General features: G+C 45.5%; 2 protein-coding genes across 2 annotated transcripts in view; one reads left to right on the top strand and one right to left on the bottom strand.

Annotated features, from left to right (window-relative positions):
- Nucleotides 1-954, top strand: part of LOC124467419 (E3 ubiquitin-protein ligase TRIM71-like) — a 16,517-nt gene extending 15,563 nt beyond the window's left edge. The window contains exon 4 of the mRNA XM_047019701.1: nt 805-954. Within this exon, the coding sequence (XP_046875657.1) occupies nt 805-954 (150 nt within the window). The remainder of the gene's footprint in view (nt 1-804) is intronic.
- A 17,856-nt stretch (nt 955-18,810) lies between these two features.
- Nucleotides 18,811-23,211, bottom strand: cdca8 (cell division cycle associated 8). Its single transcript, XM_047019325.1, has 11 exons — nt 23,121-23,211; nt 22,728-22,823; nt 21,870-21,998; nt 21,667-21,707; nt 21,464-21,539; nt 21,189-21,256; nt 20,944-21,023; nt 20,347-20,442; nt 19,831-19,960; nt 19,620-19,706; nt 18,811-19,482 (listed from the first exon to the last, which is right to left on the bottom strand). The coding sequence occupies exons 2-11, from the start codon at nt 22,816-22,818 to the stop codon at nt 19,447-19,449; spliced, it is 834 nt and encodes a 277-aa protein (XP_046875281.1). The 5' UTR covers nt 22,819-22,823; nt 23,121-23,211; the 3' UTR covers nt 18,811-19,446.
- Nucleotides 23,212-23,220: the final 9 nt, after the last annotated feature.

Raw genomic sequence — 23,220 nt, 5'->3', positions numbered from 1 at the left:
TCCCTGTCTCTGATTCTCTCTCTCCATCTATGAAGCTGTGTCTGTTTAGCCCAGGGCTATGCCACTTCACCTCTTCCTTAAAGAATGTAAGGTATCATCCCTCTTTCTCTCTCTCCCTCTCTCCAGCTCTCCCACTCCCTCTCCCACTCCCTCCCTTTCTCTCTCTTCTCTTTCTCCTTCCATCTAAGAAGCTCTGCGTCTGTTTAGCTCAGGGCTATACCACTTCACCTCTTCACTTAAAAATGTAAAGTATCATCCCCCCCCTCTTCTCTCTCACTCTCTCTCTCTCTTTCTCTACCTGATGACTAGCGCCTGCCTTAAGCAATCTCAGGTGATCAGATGTCCGTTAACAGGTTGACATCACAGTGAAGGAGGAATCCTCATCGTTGACGTGTTGCCTTGGGGATGTTGATAGGGGGGTCGTTACTGGCAACGTTGTCGGAACGTGGGACAAGTGTTCAGAGAAGGTTCAGATGAGATCTGCGACTTTGTTTTTTTAGGGGAATGGTTGATGAGTCGGCTGTTAGCAACAGAATACTCTCTCTGTCTCCCCTCCAGGCAGGAGTACGTGTGCATGTGAGTGAGTGTGTGCGTGTGGGCGTGTGTGTTTTTAGGTGTGTGTGTATGTCACTGGTTGTGTATAATATTTATGTAGCACAACAGGGTCATCCGTCAAAGGAAAATTGGCTGATTACCGACCCTGTCTAAATGTGTGATTTGTCCTCTCTGCGGACGCTCTCCCTTTTCTCCCTCTGTCTCATGTACTCTGTGTACAAATTTCGTCTGCATCTCCATCACATCCAGCCAGGCCAGGCGGGCCCTCAGAACCAGCCCAACCCCCAGCTGGAGGGCCCCATAGCTGGGGAGCTTCTCCTGACACCACAGTGGACCGCTGCTGCTCATGATGGATTCAACCCCCCTTTCTGTGTGTGCATCGTGGTCATCAAATCTTAACGCGTGGACTTGGGGGATTGACCCCCAGGTTGTTCGCTCGTCAAGGGCCGTTGCCATGAGACCAACAGAACAACCTTGAAGACCGTGAGGGAGGGACATTTGGGCAGTCCTCCATGCCTTGTTAAACAGCAGATCTCTCCTCTCACCAAGGCTAGGCAACCATGATTATAGGTAATAGGTAACCATGATTAAAGAGTTATTACTTCTCATTTGTATGAATAAATCAAAAGAACTCATATTTAGAGTATACGTGCACAGACACACACAGACACACGCAGACACACGCAGGCTCACTAATAGAGATGGACATGATGTGCCTTATTACTCATTCATCCATTCGGTCTCATTTGAAAGCTATTTTAGTCCTTCGACTAATCTCTAAGACTCGACATCTTCTACAGCATCCCTGGACCTCTCCATGGGCAGGAGAGGGATAGGTGTGTGTGTGTGTGTGTGTGTGTGTGTGTGTGTGTGTGTGTGTGTGTGTGTGAGTGTGCGTGTTTAGACTGGTGCACAGTATGTAGCCGGAGTGTGTTCAGTGACATCTGTGACAGTGTCCTGCATGGACTGTAGAAGGTGGCCCTCTATAGGCAGAGTTAACAGATGCACTCACAATGTGAGAAATCTTCTGGTTCTGGAGGTTAACCCACACGGAGAGATGGAACATGGGTGAGGAAGGGAATAACAGAATTATAACATTTAATGTGACTTTCATTTTTAAATATCTTTGGGACATTGTCAAGTCATGCTGGGATGACGTGGGTCATCAAGTCATCAGGTTTTGCACCCACGTGGGAAGCATTGAAGCAACAAAGGGGGGCATCCCAAAAACGATTATATTCTGACATTTATGTACATTTTCAAGTATTACATTTTTGATTCCAATTGTTGAGCTGCAGTTATCATTTGTAATGAAAACATTAATATAACATTTGAAACAAATGCAAAATAAAAGCACCAGACTGGTGGTCTCAGACTTTTGGACCCTACTGTGTGTGAAAGATAAAGAGGGCTAGAGGTACAGTAAGAAGAAGAAGGATAGATATGCTAAAGGTTTAAGCGGATAGATTATTACTCAAATTAAAGGGGGGTGTACTGGGGAAGGAGAAAGAGAGAGAGAGAGAGAGAGAGAGAGAGAGAGAGAGAGAGAGAGAGAGAGAGAGAAGAGAGAGAGAGAGAGAGAGAGAGAGAGAGAGAGAGAGAGAGAGAGAGAGAGAGAGAGAGAGAGAGAGAGAGAGCAAGATTCGACTAGTCTGGGGGGCTTGCTTTCCCCCCCCTCCACTAATAAACGTTACCCCTCCGGGTCTGAGAGGGTCTGTCTCCTGTTAGGTTGTTGCCATGAACAACATGGAGGACACTCGCTCTGTGAGCTTTGTGTGTCTGTGTGTCTGTGTGTGTGTGTGTGTGTGTGTGTGCCAGTGTGTGTTCTGAGAAAAATGCACTTCTAAGTCTCAGTGGAAAGAGCCAGGAGGCCCCTGCTTATATCACTGTGCCTCTCTCTGGCGGCTTCCTATTTCACATCAAATACATTGGATATCACACCAACAAGACACTACACAAACACACACACAAGCACACACATTCCCACTATTTCACACGCTCTCTCTTCTCCTCTCTCAAACTGCCAAGCCCTCTCCACATCCTTTCTTCACAATAATACATTCACACAAAAGCTTTACTGAACTGAGCTCTCTCTCTCTCGGTGTGGTGTGAAGATGGGGCCTGTGACCACCAGGATGGGGGAAGGGGAAGGGATCAATTATCCAATGGGAGCCATCGACTGTCTGTCAAGCAAGGCCAATTAGTTAACTGTGAGTCATTGACAACTCAGAGGATTCCCAGAGTTTGAGTGTTCCCGACTGAGCTTTTGTGAAGAGAAACGTGTCAATAAAGTTTGATTGAAGGTTGTCTGTATTACATATGTGGAGCATGTGAGTGAGATGAATGGCTGCTAACGATCTTCACAATAGACGGTAACGAGCGGCCCCTCGACTGTCTCTGAGACAACCACAGTGATCACGGGGATCGCACAGTCGAACACGCCTGTGGAAAGTTCATGGAACCCCATATGCCCCCGAGCTTAAATGGAACAAGGACAATCAAAAGTTTTATAGACTGAGGGAAGTTTATGTGTGTGTGTGAGCGTGTGTGTGCATGTGTGTGTATGTGTGTATTTGTGTGAGCTGGAAAGACAGACGGAGGAAATCCCCACCCAGCTGGGCTTTACCACAATAACATCTCCAGTCTGTTTCAGCCTGGTCTGACAGGTTAAGGCCCTCCTCCTCTCCTCTCTCCTCTTTTTCTCCTCTACCACTCTCCCACTACACCGCTCGGCCCTTTTCTCAGCCTTCATCATTCTTTCTATACATCCAGTGAACCCTGCTGTCTCTCCAGCTTTCTCCCTGCCCTGCTACCCTCTCACCACTCTCTCTCTTCCTCTCCTCTGCTTCTTTCTGCCTTCCTTCTGTCAACCCCTGAGCCCGCTGCGCAGGAGAACAGAGGTCTGTCTCTCTCCTCCCATCTTCTCTCCGTCTCTCTGGGTTTTTGAGTGAGCAGAGGAAAGGGAGCGACGTCCTTTCACCCTCAACACTCAAACTGAGCATGTTTACTTCTGCTCTAGGCAGAGTTCACACAGACGCACTCACACGCACCGTCTTTCCACCTGTTCTCATCAGGGAGGAGCCGATCAGTGGACCTCCACCAGCGCTCCCTCTCACCTCCCCATGAAAGACGGCAAACGATAACTGTTTGGATCTTTCCACTCTGCCTTGGTCGTTGCAAATAATGTGGTGCGGTGGTTTTCACCTCTGTTAAGTTTGCACTAAGTCGACCAATCTGCAACTCTCTGTGTCTCTCGCACTTTTCTTTCATTCACTCTCATTCACTGCTATCCCCACCCACACAATTCAGTAATTGCAATTTTCTGAGTGATTTATTGGAGGAGATTTATTGGAGGCGACAGAGAGAGTGTGAGAGAAGGTGAGAGAAAATAAAGACCAAGAGGGAGAGAGAGAGCAAAAGAGAGAGATTAAAGAAAAACGTCAATAGACTGCTGCGTACTTCAGTAAGGTCAGGTTGATCTGTTGACAATTGCTGAGCTATCACAGTATGGAGAATACACACGGTCTAATATTTCCACCTCGCACCATGTTGACCAAACAACATACACATGAGAATCATAATCAGACTGCATCCCACCAACACACACAACACATGCCCACTACACACTGTTAACACAGACCTCATCCAGCAGTGACAAACAGCTGCACATTCACCAGTTCCCAGACATCACCAATATTTTGCCTACAAGCCACCAATCACCACCAGGCATCACTAACACAGGATCAAAGAAAAACAAAACCAAAGACACATGTACACACCTGTGTTGTAGTCAAGACCACCTAAACCGAGACCAAGTCATGACCAAGACCAGAGTGTATCGAGACCGAGTCAAGACCCAGACCAAGTCATGACCAAGACCAGAGTGTATCGAGACCGAGTCAAGACCAAGACCAAGGCAGGGTGAGACCGGGATTAGACCACTCAACACACACAAGCAGTAGGGCTTGACAAGGTCAAAAGTTAGATTTGATCTGTAACTGTGTATTTGAACTCAAAATCAGCACTCTTAAAGTGGTGCCGTGTGCTGTGCTTATGGCCAGGCAAAGCAACCTATTTAATGTTAGTTTTTTCTTAGAAGAAGTGGAGGCGTATTAGTACTCGGTCTCCACGCTCTCTCTGGTTTCACATCTCTCTCTCACCCAAGTGAAGGAGCGAGGTAACGCAGCGTTTAACTTAACTCTTCAGTCGGAAGAGGTAAGCAGCTGACATGAGTTACTGTAAAGTAACATAACTTTAGATTCATCCTAAGCTACATAGCTTCATGTGGCCTGGCTCGTTATCACACACTAAATCTGGCAAGCAACTGAAACTAGCACCCTGAAACATATAGTACAACATTACATAGGCTGATACTCGCTAAATTTCTTTGTCTAAAGGGGGTAGAGATTTATGAAGAGTTTTGGTACAGAGGCAGATTGAAAACGTTAGGTGGTTGCTTTCAAACCCTACATCCATGCCAAGCCTAGTGAGAACTTTCATTTTTAGCGCCACCAACTAATTCAATTACTTCAGCAATAAATTCAACAGATCCACTGACTATGCAATGAACCCCCCCACCCGCCAACACCATCATTACCCTCGCTGGGGAACAAATGCACACATTGATTCTAATCCAGACGATTGGTCAAACACCTAATTCTCTAATTCTGACGGTGTTTTATACAGAAGATCGGTTTTCTGCAGGTCTCTGTCTCTGCTTTTAAAGCGAGATCAGAAACAGAAGCTGTAATGGAGCCTCTTCATCTGAAGCCAGAATCAGCTATGACGAGGGTGTCTGAAGCTTCAGTCATTCCCAGTCTCTGAGCAGACAGCACCCAGGACATGTGATTCAATACCAGGCTTCTGAGGAGACATCTAAGACACATGCTTGCTCACAGGCTGATGCATATGCTTTGCCAGAATGCAGACAGAAGAGTATGGAGGGATGGAGGAATGGAGGGTGATGAAGGGAGGAGAGCTGCTAATGGCTTCCAGCCTTTTTAGCAGGCATGTTCAGATGAGCCCCTCCCCCCCTCCACTACACACACACACAAACACGCGCACACAAACACACACACAAGCCTGCTGCTCCCTAAGCGCTCCTCCCCACCTTCACGTACAATTTCTCCCTGTTTCTGTCAGGTGTACAGCATGATGAAGAAAGAGAGAGGAGAGAGAGAGAGAGAGAGAGAGAGAGAGAGAGAGAGAGAGAGCGATCAAGAAAGAGAAGAGGGAGAGAGCAGTGACTGACAGGCGGAGTAATACACTTGCAGAGATGACCAGACGGAATGATGCAAGGCGGGTTATCAGAGAACAGCTGCATGTCTAGGAGAGAGAACTAACACTGCCCTCTCCCTTGGCCTGTCTCTCTCCACACACCCCCAGCCCCATGTGACGCATACATACACACATGCACACGCATACACCCACCGTGTTTTTATGATCTCAAAAGCATTCTCTTACATTGTATGCAATTGCTGGCTTTCCTGATTGCCTGGATTATTACATTGAATGGATCATCACAGATACCGTAGACATACAGATGAGACCACACCCTAAATCGCTCTCCTTTCTTCTGGCACTTCCTAACACCTTCCCCTCTCTCCTATTCTCTCGCTCTCTCCTGCATTGTCCGTGTCTGTCTCCCTGGCTACACCTGACTGATGATGACGAAGCCTCGCCAAGGACAGAAGGCTTGTTAGAGCCAGAGGAGAACGTCCACACTGGCTGGCTGAGAGGGACACGACATAGGGGAGCGGGAGGGTGAAGAGGGGAGTAGGCCGAGGGAGGGATGGAGGAGAGGAAAAGAAGAAACTGTGGAGATAGTTATCTTCAGAGCCCAAGTCTCAGCCCCCAGGCCCCTTAGCATCTCTCCGCTGAGAGAGAAGACCCTGTCACTGGTACCTGGAGAGGGAATTCAAAGGAATCTGGGGGAAGGGGGGGGGGGGTTAGGTGAGCCCTCTGGGGGGGCTGAGGTGTTGTGGAGGCTGAGCCAACCCCCAGACAGACGGTTAGGGGCTGATTAATGAGGTGGAGGCTGCGGTATTCATCACTGGCCCCCCACCACATAGACACACAAACACAGTCTTACACACACTCACACCTCCATCTCTCTGGGACAAGCCCTGGCAAAGGTTTTTGCTGATAGATTTTTTCTGTTTTTCTGACTGACTAAAGGCGGCGGGGGGCTTTGAGATGGCAGCCGAAAGAAGGTAAGGAGGGAGGGAGGAAGGGAGGGAGGGAAGGTGGGAGGGAGAGGAGTAGAGAGATTAGAGGCAGAAAGCTGTGCAACTGAGCGACCATCTTTGTGAAACATTCTAGCAATGCAAAGACCTTGAAAAATTATAATTTTATAATATGATATAGTGTTTATTGTCGTAAACCTAAAATACGTAATATTTAGGAACTATTAGCTAACTGTAAAAAATGTAAATAGCTGTTTTAATTTACAAGTAGGACTTACACAGTGTCTAAACACCTGATTAAAGCTGCAGTGTATACATGCAACACTGACTGTCAGTTCTGTGTCTCCATCCACAGACACACACACACACACATTCACACATACACCCATTAGGGGCTATTATGCTCTTCTGCATATGGTTATCATCTCTCTCTCTCGCTCTCTCGCTCTCTCGCTCTCTCACTCTATCCATCCCTCCTTTTCCCTTTCTCCTCGTAGGGGTGTAGGAGCTGATAAGATTGAAAATCCCTTTGATGAGTAGAAGCCTGTCTGGGTCTCATCAGTCATACTCCAATAATGAGTGCTTTAGCTGCTTTAGCTGCCCGCTTCACCAAACAACAGAACTGCTTTAATCCTGACCTCCCACAAAGCCCAAACAAACACACACACACACACAGATGCAAGGCTCATGCACACACATACAGTACATGCGTGAGAGACAGCACACACATACAAACCCACTAACACACACAGATTCATCCAGAAATCAAAGCTGGGTCTGTCTTAATTGAAGTGAACATGCTTCCCCCCTGTAGCAGTAACGTTCTTAGTCCAGCTCAGAGCCCCTATTTACTTACATGAATAACTTTGATATCTCAATCAGTAACAAGAACTGAAGTGACCCTCTGCATACTCTACGCCCCTCCAGAGGATTTAAATGGCTGTGCACACTGTTTGAAAGGTCTTTGAATACACACTGGTGCTGGAAAAATACAAACGTGGTAGGCCAAAAGAGAGGTTCGACTATAGCAATAAAGTGGTATAGCGTGACCAGAGAGATCACAGCAGTGCAGATAAGGATAAAGGGCCTTGTACGAGGACGTTCTTCTGAGAGGAGCACGTGTGATAGCGTGGGAAGGAGAAAGGAGATGATTCTCAGGGCAGCAGTGCAGAAAGATGTAAATAAGTGAAGACGGACTGATTTATTACGAATCAGGCCTACGATGTGTCTTAGTGGGGTCGGTGATGTATGTGGCACGCATGGCCATGGCTGATTGACTGACTAACGGTGAGAAACAGACCCAAGCAGATTGCGTTGTTCATATTTCAGAAGCTCTTTTAATATTTTAGCCCTTTCATTATTTTCATTTGACCGCTTTAATGAAACGGCTGGTTTCCTTTGTCTCCGATCAGCCTTTTCACAATTCACCACTTATGAGTCATTTCAGCATAACTCATAGGCTATTAGACTATCCTCCCAGAAGACATTAATATTGGATAAAGTGAATATTCTAATGTGAGCCCATCCACAGTAATCCTACTCTAGTCTGGTTCTCTCATCTCTGTCAATGAAACAAATCAAACGAAGGATAGTCTATTAATTGCACACTGTGTTCACGTTGTTTTCTCTGCCTACTGTGAGCACACTCTTTTTCTCTCCATTTCATACAAGCACACACATTCTCCCTTCCGTTATGTTTCTAGCTCTCACTCTTTCACCCTTTTCTTTCTCTACGTCGGGATGTTTTACTGTTACATGCCTTTCAGTTAATGCGTGTCCATACTCTGCACTGAAGGACAGAAAAAAGGAAAGATAGAGAGAAGGGAGCAAAAGGGTGGAGGGAAAGAGAGAATAAAAGAGACTGATTTCCAGCGGTTAGACTCTGTCACATTCTGGCCATTCTCATTAAAAAGGCATTAACTCCCAGTCCCAGGTCCCAGTAGAGAGTGTGTCTGCATTTTCGCCAGGGGGTGTAAGTGGGGGGCGGGTGGGCTGCTGATGTTTAAACTGCCATCAGGTGTAAGAGATGGTGGGGAGGCGGGATGGAGACGGAGCTAACTAGCCCCACCTGTCCCCACAGAGTTCAGGTGTCAGCTTTTAATTGATACTGGCCAATTAGACCGACTCTTCTGACCTTGGCGAGGTCATGGAGGAGGGGGTGATAGGGGTTTGAAATGGAAGGTGAGAAGTCCATAGGGGACGGTTGTTGAGAGACTGGTTATAATGCGGGGTGGTGGGCAGAGGGGGGGCATTGAGAGGGGGGAGGAGAGAGGGGAAGAATATGAAAAAACTGGAGTAAGCGTTTACTGTAGATCATTAGTAAATAAATCCTGTTAGTGGGTAGGTATGTGTGTGTGTGCTGGGGGACCTACCCTCCGGTGGAGAAGGAACTGCTGCAGGTGGACTGGAGGAAGAGAGGGGGGGGGGCAGAAGAGGGAGGAGACAGGGAGGTTGAAAGGAGAAAGACAAAGGAAGGAGAGACTGGCATTATGACAGTGGAGGAGAGAGAACAGTGACGGGCCCTGGATGATGGATGGATCGACATGCACAGAGAAGGATGGGTGGGTGGACATGAGGAGGAAGGGAAGTGAGGGGTGAGAGAGGAAGATGGAGGGGGGGAGGGGGGGGAGGGGTTAGGCGTGAAATGTCAGACAGGGGAGATAAGTTGACGAAGGTGTGTAGCGCAGTCATGTCCTTAATTAGCTCTGCGCCTTCTAACACCAAGACACTAACCAAACAGAGACTGGGGGGGAAAGAGAGAGAAGAGGGGATGAATAAAATAAACGAGTGGATACCTGTCACCGTGGGCAAGGGGTGTCTGTCAGGGTTTGACAGGCTGGAGAGTTAGTGAGCTGTGTGTGGAGACAGGGTCAGCTGGATAAAAGAGGACAGGGTCAGCTGTCTTTTCTCCTCCCCTACTCTTCTCTGCTATCCTCTCTTCTCCTATCCTGTCTTCTCCCTTCCTCTCCCCTCCTCTCCTACCCAGCCCTTTGCTCTCCCAGACAGACTCAGCTGTTTCCTCTGAGCTGCTCGGTGGATGGGCTGCGTTCTCAACAGGAGGATGAAACAGAGAGCAGATTCAGTAGGCAGAGCCACCCACGGAAAGCCGGCAGCCCTCAGGAAGAAGGAAGGGAAGGCTGGAAGGCTGGATTGAGCTGTACAGAATGTGTCAGTAGTCCTTTCCTGTCCTGACAGCAGGAGGTCGCTAGAGGCTGAATGGTCCTCCAGCCCGCTGACAGTGAGAAGCTAAAGGCTGAATAGGCCTTTAATGTACTGAACTGACTGTCAGCGTGAGACCAGGGATGTTCTGAGAGAAGAGCCCAGGTATAAAACGCCCTGCATAAGCATCTCTCTCCTGGACTTCCACAATTGAGGAGCAGAGAAAGGATGAGAAGACGAGAGGGGAGGGGAGGAGAGGGTATAGTCCACACACCCTCCTCTCCTCTGGATCTGTGGGAGTAACGGACTCTACCAGCAGACACCAGGAAGATGCTAAATAGGTAGATGGTAATAAGATGACAGAAGCACCTTTTGCTGACTCCTAGGAAAACCAAATTTCCCTTCCACTTAATTAATACCCACCCTTTCTCTCTTCCCCCTCATCCCTCCATCTCTCCTTTCTTTTTCTGATGATGTTTCTGTTAAATTCTTGCTGGGGGAAAGAAGAGTCCTTTGAGGATTTCCACAGACACCATATAAAGGTGAAAGGTCATGAACCCTGAGCTCAGTCTTTAAGTGATGATTGACTAACTGTGTATGTACATAGTCTGGAACCCTGGGTATGATGGCATGGGAAAATGTGACAGATTGAAGGTCACGAATGCAGGCTGAGTAACCTCTTAGGGTCTTTGACATGGGTAGCATGTCCATGACTATGGGCAGCGTGTGCGTGTCTATTTGTAGAGGCTCATTTTAAAGTATGTATGTGGTGGGAGGGGGGACTTGAGATGACCTCTTACCTGGGGGTCATTGCGTGGAGGAGGGTTGGTGGATCAGTAAGATACTGCATGTTGTTGACTGACATAAACTGGTATGTTGACTATGACTCTTCTGGTTTACAACAAACCTTCCCCATCCATTAAATCTGCTATGAAGATGGTATATGGGAAATACGACATAATGAAGGTGAGCTAACGAGATAACGTCAAACCACACGCAACCTAATATCAAATTATTAGGCCCATGTGCACATTTGTTATCGTTATATTCTGTGACCACAAATACATAGCCTTTCTATTGATTCCCTTTCTGACAAAGAGGCCAAAACAGGTTTATTAAACCTAAGCTGATGATCCATTATAACAAACATGGTTGTTGCAGTTACATGGGTGATAACAATGGGTGTTTATGTGTTGCAGTAGAATCTATGTCCGCCATGGGAAAAAGATTCCCTGTGTTTGACTCCAGAGCTCTGTAACATGGTTAAGCCTATAAATCATAGCTCTGATAGATCCGACCCCTCGGGAACCTCCTCCTGCCCTTGAAGCAAGGTTAGCGGCAGTTGCTAATGTTCTTTGTCTGCCTCTTTTATTAGTAGAGAATCTTTTACATGAAGGACAGGAGATGAAATGTCAGTGTTTATGAAGTTGCAAGTTAGCCGGTGTTTTGCTCAGCACCCCAGGAGGTGCAGTGTCGTGTGTGGAGGTGTATGGATGCGCTGTTTGCATTTGCAATAAATAGTCTATTTATATATGAATATCTTAACGTGCCACCACCATTTTATATGAACAGGCACAAACTCTGGATCATAGCCATGGGCATCACGGGCACTGCATTAGTGATCCAAATTTTCCACAAAAAATGATCTGCTGACCAGTTAAAAGGATTAAGGCCGAATCCCAATACTCCCCCTTACCCCTTCCCCTTACCCCTTCCCCTTAACTTACCCCTTCCCCTTGGCCCTCGAAAGGTAAGGGGTAAGGGCTACATAGCCCTAGGAAATGGGACACCACTTGGTTACAGGTACGTCATCTAGCACGTATCGATATCTCCAAAGCAAGTAGCGTTATGCACTGATATTAAACGAAATTCGCTGCTAATGGAGTTTACTTACAACTGTAGACATGCTAGTCAAAGAAATACGGGACTGTTGTGCGATTCAGAACTGTAACATTAACGTACCAAACTAGCGATTTTTTGAAACGTTTCAATTAGGAAAATGGTTGCAAACATATATGTTCATGACTGTATATAACACAAAACAAGACTGTCATAATTTTTTTATCGATTAATTAAGCCGATAATATAACATTTATCGGACTCTCTGGACGATTTTGGTCGCCATTGTTGCCAGTCGCACATTTTTTCACATAGCCCTAGGTTTCAAGTAAGCTCCCGATCTTACTTGGTTTTAAGGGGTGTATACCCCTTAGTCTTAGCCCTTCCCCTAGCTCCAAAAGAGTATTGGGACACCACTAGCTCTCACGGGAACCCGCAAAACTAAGGGGAAGGGGTAAGGGGAAGGGGTAAGGGGGAGTATTGGGATTCGGCCTAACTCATGGCTTCTTTTACAGCACAATTAAATACTTATGGAACACAACTTGGGGTCATATTCAAATTTGCAGGTATGAAAACACGCCTGAATGAGTTTATATTCATGTTTTTTTTGGTATGTTGTTGGAAAAATAATGTAACACATTGTAAGAGTGCAGTTATTTAATATGGAAGGAAATAAAGGTGTTACTTATATACCTTTCACAATCCACTTGACTTGACCATATCAGATCACCCTTAGGCACTATACAGGAACTTTAAGGCTCCTAAAAATGCCAATAAAATACACAATTAAAGTATAACTAAGCATTATATTTTTATTTCGTCCATGAAATAACGAAAAGAAATCCTGCAGTAGTAGATCATTCTGTTCCATGGAGAATATAAGGCTGGTGAGTGGAGACATCTGGACATATGTCCTGTGGACCAGCAGTCTAAAAACATAGCTTTCAACATTCTTTGATTTCTACACTTTGTCAGGCTATCAGATCAGTGTAATCTATGCTACACACCAGGCAGCGAACATTTTACATTTCGGACTGACAATACAGCAGACTTTTAATAAAAGAGAACAAAGAAAAAAAATGAAATCGAAATAACTGAAACTTTTTCTCCTGGTCTCTCATGTGAAAGCTTGCCAAGAATGTACGGGTAGTGTAGTTTTGGGGGGGCTTAGATAAGAGTAAATACAGCCTTTATTGCTTTGATTTCTGGGAAGATAGATTCAGCCGGGTAATATAGCAAGTCTTATGAGAATGGAAGTGTAAAAAATAGCTTTTCATCAACCCAACTGAGAAAAGACACACCTTAGATGAAAAGTAGTTTCTGATCATATAAATTGTGACAGTTCATAACATATGTATTCATTTCCAATTGGCCATACAGCAGTATGACTCACTCTAATGTGCATCGATGTCCACAACACACGACTGGCAAGTCCTTGGGCCGCTCAAGTCCTTTGTGATGGCACAGTTGAATGCGCTGAGAAATTCGTTTTTGTTGATGTTTTTAAACAGTCGTATCACAGTGTGAACATTGTGATTGTGTCGTTTGTTTGTGCATTTCTTGTTTATCATGTTGGCAGCATCGAGTGAAGCCACATGGAACTCTCAGGTCTGTCTCACACACTGTGTCTTAGTTACTTTTTACTACATCCTCCTGGCCAACATGTGGCTGGTGGTACTTTCTGTCTCTCATTCTTTTTTTCTCAATCTCTATTTCTCTTTCCCTCTCTTTCATACATGAATATGAACATGAATATGTATGAAAGAGATGATATGATATGAAATCGCCGCCTGCTTTGCTGACACGTGCCTAATGATAACAGAGTGAGTGATTGAGACACAGTCATCCAAAAGCAGGACGGAAGTGATGGCACATTGGCCTCGATCCAAAATGGTTGCCCTTCGCCGACCATGTCTCGCCCACTTTCCCTGGGTGAGGAGGAGAAGAGCAGAAACTGAGAAACAGGGAGGCAGGCGGGCAGATGGTGTAAGAGATGGAGGGGTCCCTGGGAAGCCAGCAGGGCTGTTAGCTGGGCCTGAGCCTCAGACTCGGACCACCATCTGACCCCTCCCCTCTCCAGACTCAAGCTGGTGAGCCTTCTGTGGTCCTCCCATCCCAGGTCACATGACCATTCGAACACGCCAGGTTGGTGCATGTTCAGAGTAATGCTGTGCAGTCACCTGCTGTAGGTGTTGACAGGTGATTCTGTAGCTAGTTTGGGTTGGTTCAAGACCGCACTATGGCTGAAAACAGACAGAGAGATGTTATAGAGAGAGCAAAAAGGATTCATGTACCACCAATTTACAAAGGAGTAATTTGCCATCAATTACTCATTCATGTGCCACCAATACACCAATTGAAATCTGTTGTAGTGCACAGTCTTTATGTGTTAATCAGGCACAACATTGTGCCTTGTTCTGCCTTGAGAGGGATAAGGGATGAGTGAGTCCTGATCATGCCTGGAGGTTCTTGCCAGAGATCATGACTTTTGTATAACCTTGACAGTGCATGATCTTTGTGATGAATTTACATTTTAAGTGGATTATATGTGCCTGTCTACCTATTATAAATCACAATAGCATCACAAGGAGCCCAGCCAAAGTAAATACGATGGTAGAGATGAGTCGTTGAATGAACTGGATGCTTGAATGCACACAGGTTTACTCTCTCCTAACCTTCACCTGCCATGGTCACACCACATTCACAATGTGACCGCAACTGTTTCATCTCACTGATTTACTACGCATAGGTCAAAAGGGACCACCAAATAAGGAAATTCACTTGAACAATATCTAGAAATGTCACCCATACAAAATGACACATACTTTTTACTATTAATGATAAAGTTGATCAGAACGAGAAGATTCAATCTATGACAGTAGGCTCAACAGGAGTGTATTTCTGCTGAGGAGAGGAGGGTTGAAGAGAGGAGCAGGCACTTGGACACTCCTAACACGTCTCCGGGCTGACCAGTCGGGCACAGGGGTCTCAAGGTTGACAGGTCTCTGATGCATGACAGTGAAACAGGCCTTCCGTCTGCGTTGGGAACAGCAAGGTCAGCACTTCTGGCCACACACACTCATACACACGTCAACTCTGGTTCTGGTTTTCTGCTCCTGGAACACAGAGACAGCCACACTGATGGACTGTCTGCTGCAGCAAACCTGTGTGTGTGTTGTGTGTGTGTGAGAAAGGAGGGGGGTACTTGTTTACCACCAATCTCCTCTGACCTCTCCCATGCAGACTCCAACCATCATGAATAATAACACTCCTATCTCGCCAGAATCTACCATCTCCAACCACCATCTCCATCTCTCAAGGACTGTTAGAGTTATAGAATAAACACTGTGGATAGTCTCATGGAAAAAAAGTCTTTATAAAAGTATTTAATAGTATAGATTCTTGCACATACACATGGCAAGAAATTCTACGAGAACTATTCTTTTGAAGGTGAATCAGCATATATTGTCCTCTGTATTCTTTCAATACCATTGAGATGACCATGAAAACAGAATGCTCAGAGAACTGAGACCTGTGTTCCATCGCTCACTGGCATACCTCTCTCTCAGTGCCTGTCCCTAATCCAAGCATTATACCCATGAAAGGCAAGGATTTGAGATGGACTGAGGCTCAATTTGGTGTGTTTAGTTCTTCTTTAAAAGAAAAAATATATTATGTTTTTTTACTGTTTTTTCCTTTCATTCTCAGTTGTTTCCATGTCTTTAATAATATGCATACATCCCATACATATTGTGCATACTGTGGCCACGTTTTACTTGCTGTCGTAAATCATGACGTGGTCTACATTTCACACGGAATTTCAGTACCAGTTTAAAACATGGCAAGAGGGTTAGAGGTGTCTCTCTCCAAACCCCCCAAACTCTGATTTACCTCAGATGCCAGATAGAAAGAGAACCCAGTCTTGTCTCTGCCGTCTCCTAATGAATTGGTTTTAGTCTGTTTTGGAGCAAATTACCCTTCCCTCCCCTCCTAATTTTCCAATTTGCTGTGTCATTTATATGTAATTGAGGATCGCTTTGGACTGTATTACTCCCACAAATAGGGTGATATACTTTATTGAAGTGCTGCTTTATAAGAAGGTGCTGATAAACCAAACATCAATTGTGGACCGAGAAGTAGACCAGGGGCCGTTCCTCCAGAATGGGGGGAGATTGTAAGAGCCACTAATTGTTTCTCAAAGGCAATCCAAAATAGCACAGCAGCCATTTTGGCCCCTTTTATTTTTCAATGGATGCAATAAATGAGGAGAAAATTCACTTTATTTCTTTATTCCTGCTGAGTCGCCATTGAACGTGTTTGCATCTCATATTCTTAAACAAATAGGAAAAGCTTGTTTTCACCTGCAGGGGCCTGGGAGAGCACAGGCATGGAGGCTTGGGCATCAGTCTGTTCACACATCAGAGCCCCGAGCACGCACAGAGCGTTCCCTCGCTGTTAAGGAAATGTAACTTTGTGCCCTTGAGGCTCAGCTGTTCCCAAACTTAAAACAACAAAACCCAAACTCGGTTCTGTTTCGGCCCAAAACCACTTTTAAAACATTCAGTCGGGGGTAATGTACTTTCCTCTTTGTTTGTGAATCACACCAAGCCTTGTCTTTGTCTGTCTTTCTTTCAATGTGTCCAATCAGAGACAAGGTTAACCTCCCGCCTTCAGACAAGCTGGTGGTTAGTGGAGGACTCTCTGGCGGCAAATGTTCCTCTCCGCTGGTTGACAGGGCTCCTTGGCAACAGAGGGGGATGGCCATCAAAACTCCATCATGCTCCGGCTGCACATGCACACTTCCACACCACAGACACGCCAAACGCCAGACGAGAGCGTGCCCAGACTACATTAACTGAAGCTAACTTAAGCGGAGTTGATGCCGGGTCCGTGCCAGTCATTTCCGCCCCCAATTCTCACCCCATGTTCTATCCATCACCCACTAGGTCGGACAAATACCTCCACAAACAACTCCATTCTGAGAATGTTTGTTTTGCTTGTATGTTTTTTCTTTCGAATGCACCTCAACGCTGCAGACCCAGACAACCGTAGGTTTGGGCCCCTGGCTCGGAGCTGAGCCGAGGTGAGGGGCGACGGCGGCAGGCGGACAGACGGCGAGGGAGTCTGCTGTGAATAAATCGATTAGGGAGCTTTTGACGGATGGGCTGTATAGGGGAGCACGACACACCAGAGAATTAATTTGGCTGGGTGAAAAAGGCCCTGCCAGGCCCATTCATCTTGGCACAAATTTGGCAATTTCCTGGGTCTGGGGGCTCAATTAGAAAGTGTTTCCAACAGTTTGGGGGGGTGGGGAAGGTGTGTTGAGAAATACATGGCGCTGATGTGTCAGACACATGTTAATGATGAGGGATTTAAGGAGCATGGAATGATATAGGGGGAGGGAGGTGTAGGGAGGAGGGACAGGAGGGAGGAAGAATACAGGTATAGAAGATTCGGATGAGAGATTGACTAAACCTTTCGAAACCCAACTGTTGTTGATAGAGTTGATAGTGTTGTTGAGCCCGACTCCTAAACTACCAAAAAAGTGGCCTTCCATGTAATAACACCGAAATGGAATGCGGAGTATCCTTCTGAAGCTCCCTGTTCACCTGAACCCCACAGCTGTACAGGAGCTTGAGCCCCTCTCCTCCCTGTCACCTCCCCCGCCTCGCTGCCAGTGCCACAGCCAGTCTCTCTGTGTGATTTATGTACCAGGACCACAGTGTGACCTCCAGACACGCCCCATCCATGCAGCACCTGTCTCCACTCAGCAACCTCCTCTTACACGCCACTTGCTGAAGACCAAGCCATGCGTGCAAAATGGCGGGGGGGGGGGGGGGGTTCACACACACCCCCCAAAAAATTCTAGGCAATCTGGCAAACGGGGGGGCGTTTGAACGTGGGGAGGAGGGAGTAGGAATCTGCAGAGTAAAACAGGTGTGTGGGCTCTGGGCTTCGCTAACGAGGGAGTTGAACTGCACGCGTGGCTGACCGCAACATCTGCCGTGCCTCTGAATTAGATTCTACCACTGGCACAGTTTGCACAGCAAGACACCACAATGGGGGGTTTAAATGGGATACAAATGCAGAGGGCTGAATGGGCGGGGTGAGCCCCCCCAACACAGGGGATATATGATAATGAAGGAAGGGGGGAGTTGAGGTGTGTGTGGGGGGGGAGTGGCATTTCCATGACCGTCAGCGCTGCTTTGACCCCGCCCTCCTTCCTCTGGAGCTCCGAATGAGCAGGCTTTAATTTCTGCCAGAGAAGGCCACATGACCTACACCACTTATAAAGTCAGAAAGACAAAGAGGAAGTTGCATAAGAACTTGCGGCGGAGTATCCATTCGTTCGATCTTGGGAAAACAGGTTTATGGCTACCAGTTTATTTTCAGACTTAATAGAATGGGACTTTGAATGCCCCCCCCCCCCATCCCCCCCATTTAACACCATTATGAAAAGTAGGAGCCAATTCTCATTTCCTGAACGGTGTAGACAAAACCTTGACACACTTGGCACTCAAAACAAGCTTTACAAACTTCAATTGGGTTATGTTTGTGTTAGCCACCATCCACTTCCTTTTTTTTATTACAGCCACTACACTTAGGGATCTGGGAATTGGTCAATTTATGCCAAACGCTATTGGGCTTTAGTTGTTAAGATGACAACAGAGAAAGAGACATTGGTCACATGTTCAAGTCTGAAGTGGGTATTTCTGTTTTGAGAGTCATCATCGCTCATCAGCGATGTGAGAGAAAACGGGACACAAAAGGTTCCACACAAGTACTGGGTTTTATGGTGCTCTTAAGTGATGACACACTGCCATCTAGTGGAGGAAACGGGTACCAGCCTGCTTTCTCTGGAAGCCAGACCAGACACCAACAGTAAGCATGACAGGTCCAGAGGTTACCCAATACTTAAACCATCGTTACAATATACGGCTTATGTCATTTGTTATAATATACACATGAGAATATATCATTATATTCTCATGTGTATATTATAACAAATGACATAATATCTGTGTATGGTGTAAAGGAAGAAAGGCATTCTTTCAATATAAAAACAGCCAGGCCAGGTCCAACAAAATGTATTAAACTATAATGAATATTTACAGAAAACAAGGAACAAATTGTGTCTTGACAAAGACCAGGACCAAGATTAGAAAGCTTTGCAATGAACGTAGTATGGTAAATATTATAAAGCATGACTGAAAAACTCCCAAGTACAGCTTTCCATGTGATCAACCAATAAAAGTACTTTAAAGTCTTACTGTAACTGGACTCTTAGCTGAGATGTGATTGAGATTTATTTACAAAAGTACACCTAAAGAGAATAAAAGCGTCACCATAAAGAAGACTGAATTTCTTTTTACGCATGCAGTTGCCAAGTGACATCCATCTGTGTGTGTCTCCCACAGACCAAATCATCTAGACGAGTTAAACTATTTACCCGTGTTCTAAAAAGTCTTACAAACCACATTCCCTTTCACTAAAACAGCATAAGAACAAATAAAACATCATGATGCAGGTCAGATATCTACAAATGTAACTTAAGAATTACATGAGATACAAAGATAGGAAATATGTATATGGAAAAGAACGTGAAGGATTCAAAAATCTCTGGGGGGGGGGGGGGGGGGGGGGGGGGGGGGAATTAAAATCTTCAACCAATAAGGCTTGTATAAAAGCAACCGGGGCAGGTGGTTGGTTAAACAGAGGGTCCACACAGTGATGTGAGGCGGTTCTGGAAAGAAAGAACAACAAAAAGATGAGCCTGACTTCATCAGAATTTAACCTCCAGTCAAAGAACCCATGTGTGTGCTCACTTGAGACATCACTGAACATGAAGGACTGTCCTGTAGAAACATAGAAAGGGTGTACCTGCAGCAGACGGATACTGTGTATGGCCGTCTCGTCCAGCTGACTCAGATCTACTGTGTCCATCTGACTGGCCAGAAGCTGAATAGACTGGACACACACAGACAGAGAGAGTCATGGAACAGGTCATGATGACACTCTGTGTGCTGGAAGTGTTCCGGTGCTTGTGCTGATAAGCTGGGCTGAACTTGTGTCCAGAGTGCTGGACACTCACCTCTCCATTCCCGATTGGGACGTTAATGACGATTTCCTCGCCCCCCGCGGCGACGGGCGAGCCGTTGACAGATATGCTGTACACCCTCTCCTTGTGGCGGGGGATCCGCACTGCCGGGGTTTTGGGCAACCTGGACGGAAACAGGAAGTCCTCTTACTCAAGGTGCTAATCTTGGCCAAAAGGAATCAAGCCACGGTTGAGTCCTCTAGAACAGGGGTCTTCCAACCTGGTCCTCAGGGACCCCCTGCCCTGCACGTTTTAGATGTTTCCCTGCTCCAACACACCTGATTCAAATGAATGCAGCAGGGAAACATCTAAAACATGTAGGGTAGGGGGTCCCTGAGGACCAGGGTGGAAGACCTCTGCTCTAGACCCCACATAACTGGTTGTTATTTGAATGACACATTAAGGCTTGATGGGCCTTATCCTTGACCATTAGGGATACCTATTAGAAAGTTTACATGAGGATGGAAGCAATACTGGCGAGCGACGGAGTGACTGCAGAAGCAGCTTTACCTGGGGTCGAAGCGTGGGGTGACGAGAGGGGTGGGGCCCATGAGAGAACAGTCCAGCATGCTCCTAGCAGGCGTGACCAGAGGCCGCCTACTGGACCTTAACACAGACAGAGACACATTAGCACAGAACTTTGTAGCGCTGAATTAAGGGTACCCGACTTTGCATCTTTATTCATAATGCTGATGGGGGAGGGGGCTACTAAGGCTACTCCATAGCTACCATAGACTACCAATACTAAGGCTACTCCATACACTTAGTATTGGTTGAACAGCCGTTTACATGCTTACATTAAGACTAATGCCCGTATCAAGCATAGAAACTATTCTCAGCTACCTTAGCTTATTTCATGGACTATATAGTTCTCAAGATTACAGGTAACAGTAAAACAGTCAAAGGGAGTCAGATAATGAGTTGATTCCAAAACAGTCCTCCAGTTGGGGATGAGTAACCCTAAGTGTCTCTGGCCTTGCAACATTCTAGGGCTCAAAATACCAGAGGTAAAGAGGTTGAATACGGTGTCCAGACTAGAACAATACAGAACAGATAGGTCATGTCAAATGAAATGTGAATCCAGGTGAGCTTTGAAGGAGGTCTTACCTTGTGACGGAGGTGTTCTGCTTGCTGGCTGACAGAGCTTTGGCCTTCTTGGACGTAGTGGGGGGCTTCTTGGTTCTTCCCTGTAACAGAAGAAAAGGTGAACGTTATTTCTTGTTTTGTTGAATGTTGGATTGTAAGGAGGAGGTACAGTACATTCAACACATGCGGACAGTGATGTCTCTCTCACATGCTGATATCTCAGTGTTTCCATACTTTAGGTCATGAATGAGCTAGGTAAGACTTACCCTCTTTACAGTGCTGGGGACTGTGTTCTCCTCATCCTCTGAGCTCATTCCACCCTTCTTCTTGGAGGCTGAAAAGATGGAAGAAAGAAGAAGAGGTAAAGAAAGATGATGATATGACATTAGTGGAGAAGGGATACGTTTAGAATAAAAACTTTTTATGATTGTAACTTTATTTACTGTACTATATCGCTTTGAGTGCAAGAAAGGCACAGTACAATTAGTATTATTATTGGAATTGTTGATGAACACAATGTGCGCTGGACCAACTGACTTACACTTCTTGACCGTTTTGGTGGCCAGGGTGTGGACCTCAGCCAGGACACTCTCCACCTTGGCAGCCACTTCCTCTTTCTGTGGGAGGGGACAAGACATGAGAACTGGGACTGATACTGAGGTGAGGTCAAGTGCACTCGCTAGGAAACCATGGGAGCAGGAATGTGTGCGCAATGACATGAATACGAATTCTGAGAAAGCTTACCTTGGACTCCTCTATGACTGGGGATTTGGGCTTATCCATTTCTAAAAGCACCCAGGAGAAAACATGTGGTTAAAAGACTTTCAATACTCCTGTGTGAAAGAAATGGAACTCAATTACTGCTTTCATTCCCTCTATACATTTCACTGAGCAGTGACCACAATGGCAGCTACTTAAATCATCTATCTTACTGGTTTATAACTTACTGCAATGTTCCAACCAGTTAATCCGCCTCACAGCTGTAGGTAGCTTGATCAGGGCCATGTTGTAGCAGTTGTCTGCATCTTTAAGCAGGTGATTTCTCTTCTCCTTCAGTCTCTCGACAACCGTTTTCACTGTAAACAATTACAACATTTAGTTGCAGCAAGTTTAATTCTTAAAAATCTATAGACAAGTCACACAGCTGTAGTACTTAGCACTAGCTGGTGTACGCTATCAAGCAGGATTTGTTTTGTGCCGTACTGACTTGAATTCAACTGTACAGTGGCAAAGATATGAACTGAACTGTATACATCACATCACTTCTTATAAATAAAAACACAAAATATTACTCATAACTTAAGATAGGAAAATGTACATGAAATGCTAATGCTTTTTATACCACAGCCTATAGAAAAGATCATTACTGACATGACCAACAAGGGAGACAAGTGCTTGGGAATATTATGCGACCTATTTTGTTCATCATCAACCTCTCATGGTCTAATAAACCTGTTCTGTTCATCATGTTTATTAGGATTCATAAGAAATAAAATAGATGATTTGTGCCTTTTTAAACTAAAACAATTTCAACATTGTACAACCAAATCATTGTAAATTAAATGTGGTCTAAGGTACATCAAACATTAAAGTATTTATACTAGTTATTGATGAATTACACATTACCTAGCAGATCAATTGTTTGACTTTGAACACAATACCAGAAGGAGGATTAATCAGACATTTATTTTTATGGAACTCAATAAACCATGAAGCAATGCCTTTTCAAAAGCTTCCAATGTTTTCAGATTTCACAATAAGGACTTTCAAGGCCCATGAGAGGGAACTCTGGACCAGTAACATACCCTCGCAGTCGAAATCCTCGAGGAAAGCTTCCAACTTGTCAATTTTCGGGTTGTTTTTGCGTTGTTTCGAGGTCTTTTTTCTTGGTGCCATGGTGGCTGAGAATAGGAAGCCAACAAAAGATGAACGCTGTAGCTAAATTGCTAGCACTGAAGTACTAGCTGGAAGCATTTGATGAACAGTGGCGAGATTGTCTTGTCTAGCTATCTCGTTACTAGTGCAGCAAGGGCTGGACTAGCTATACTGTAGCTAGCTAGCTCGCCATTCTGACAACTCGTCGTTAGACTAAAAACGATTGCTAACGGCTATTTTAGATGTTGGCTTCTGAGCTGTTCTTGCATGCATTTATAAAGGCAATACAATGTTAGTACACGTTATTTGGATAAATGAATTACCTGATTATTATTTGTATTCCGAGTTAGCTGGAAAGCTTAATCAGTTGTTCTCCCTCTCTTTCCACAAAGTATTTTCAAATTTACACCGTCGGAAGAGAAA

Source organism: Hypomesus transpacificus, chromosome 4 (genome assembly GCF_021917145.1).
Source record: "Hypomesus transpacificus isolate Combined female chromosome 4, fHypTra1, whole genome shotgun sequence".
Classification (NCBI taxonomy): Eukaryota; Metazoa; Chordata; class Actinopteri; order Osmeriformes; family Osmeridae; genus Hypomesus; species Hypomesus transpacificus.
The sequence above is the reverse complement of the archived record's forward strand: the minus strand, read 5'-3'. Positions and strand labels throughout refer to the sequence as shown.

Bases quoted from the DNA above. Each gene is read 5' to 3' on its own strand.
- cdca8 (XM_047019325.1), bottom strand. From the start codon at position 22,818: ATGGCACCAAGAAAAAAGACCTCGAAACAACGCAAAAACAACCCGAAA. The intron at 21,257-21,463 runs GTAAGTCAGTTG...CCATCTTTTCAG, and splicing joins CACCAAAACGGTCAAGAAGT to CCTCCAAGAAGAAGGGTGGA. The intron at 19,483-19,619 runs GTACACCCTTTC...CTTTCTTTCCAG, and splicing joins ACAGTATCCGTCTGCTGCAG to AACCGCCTCACATCACTGTG.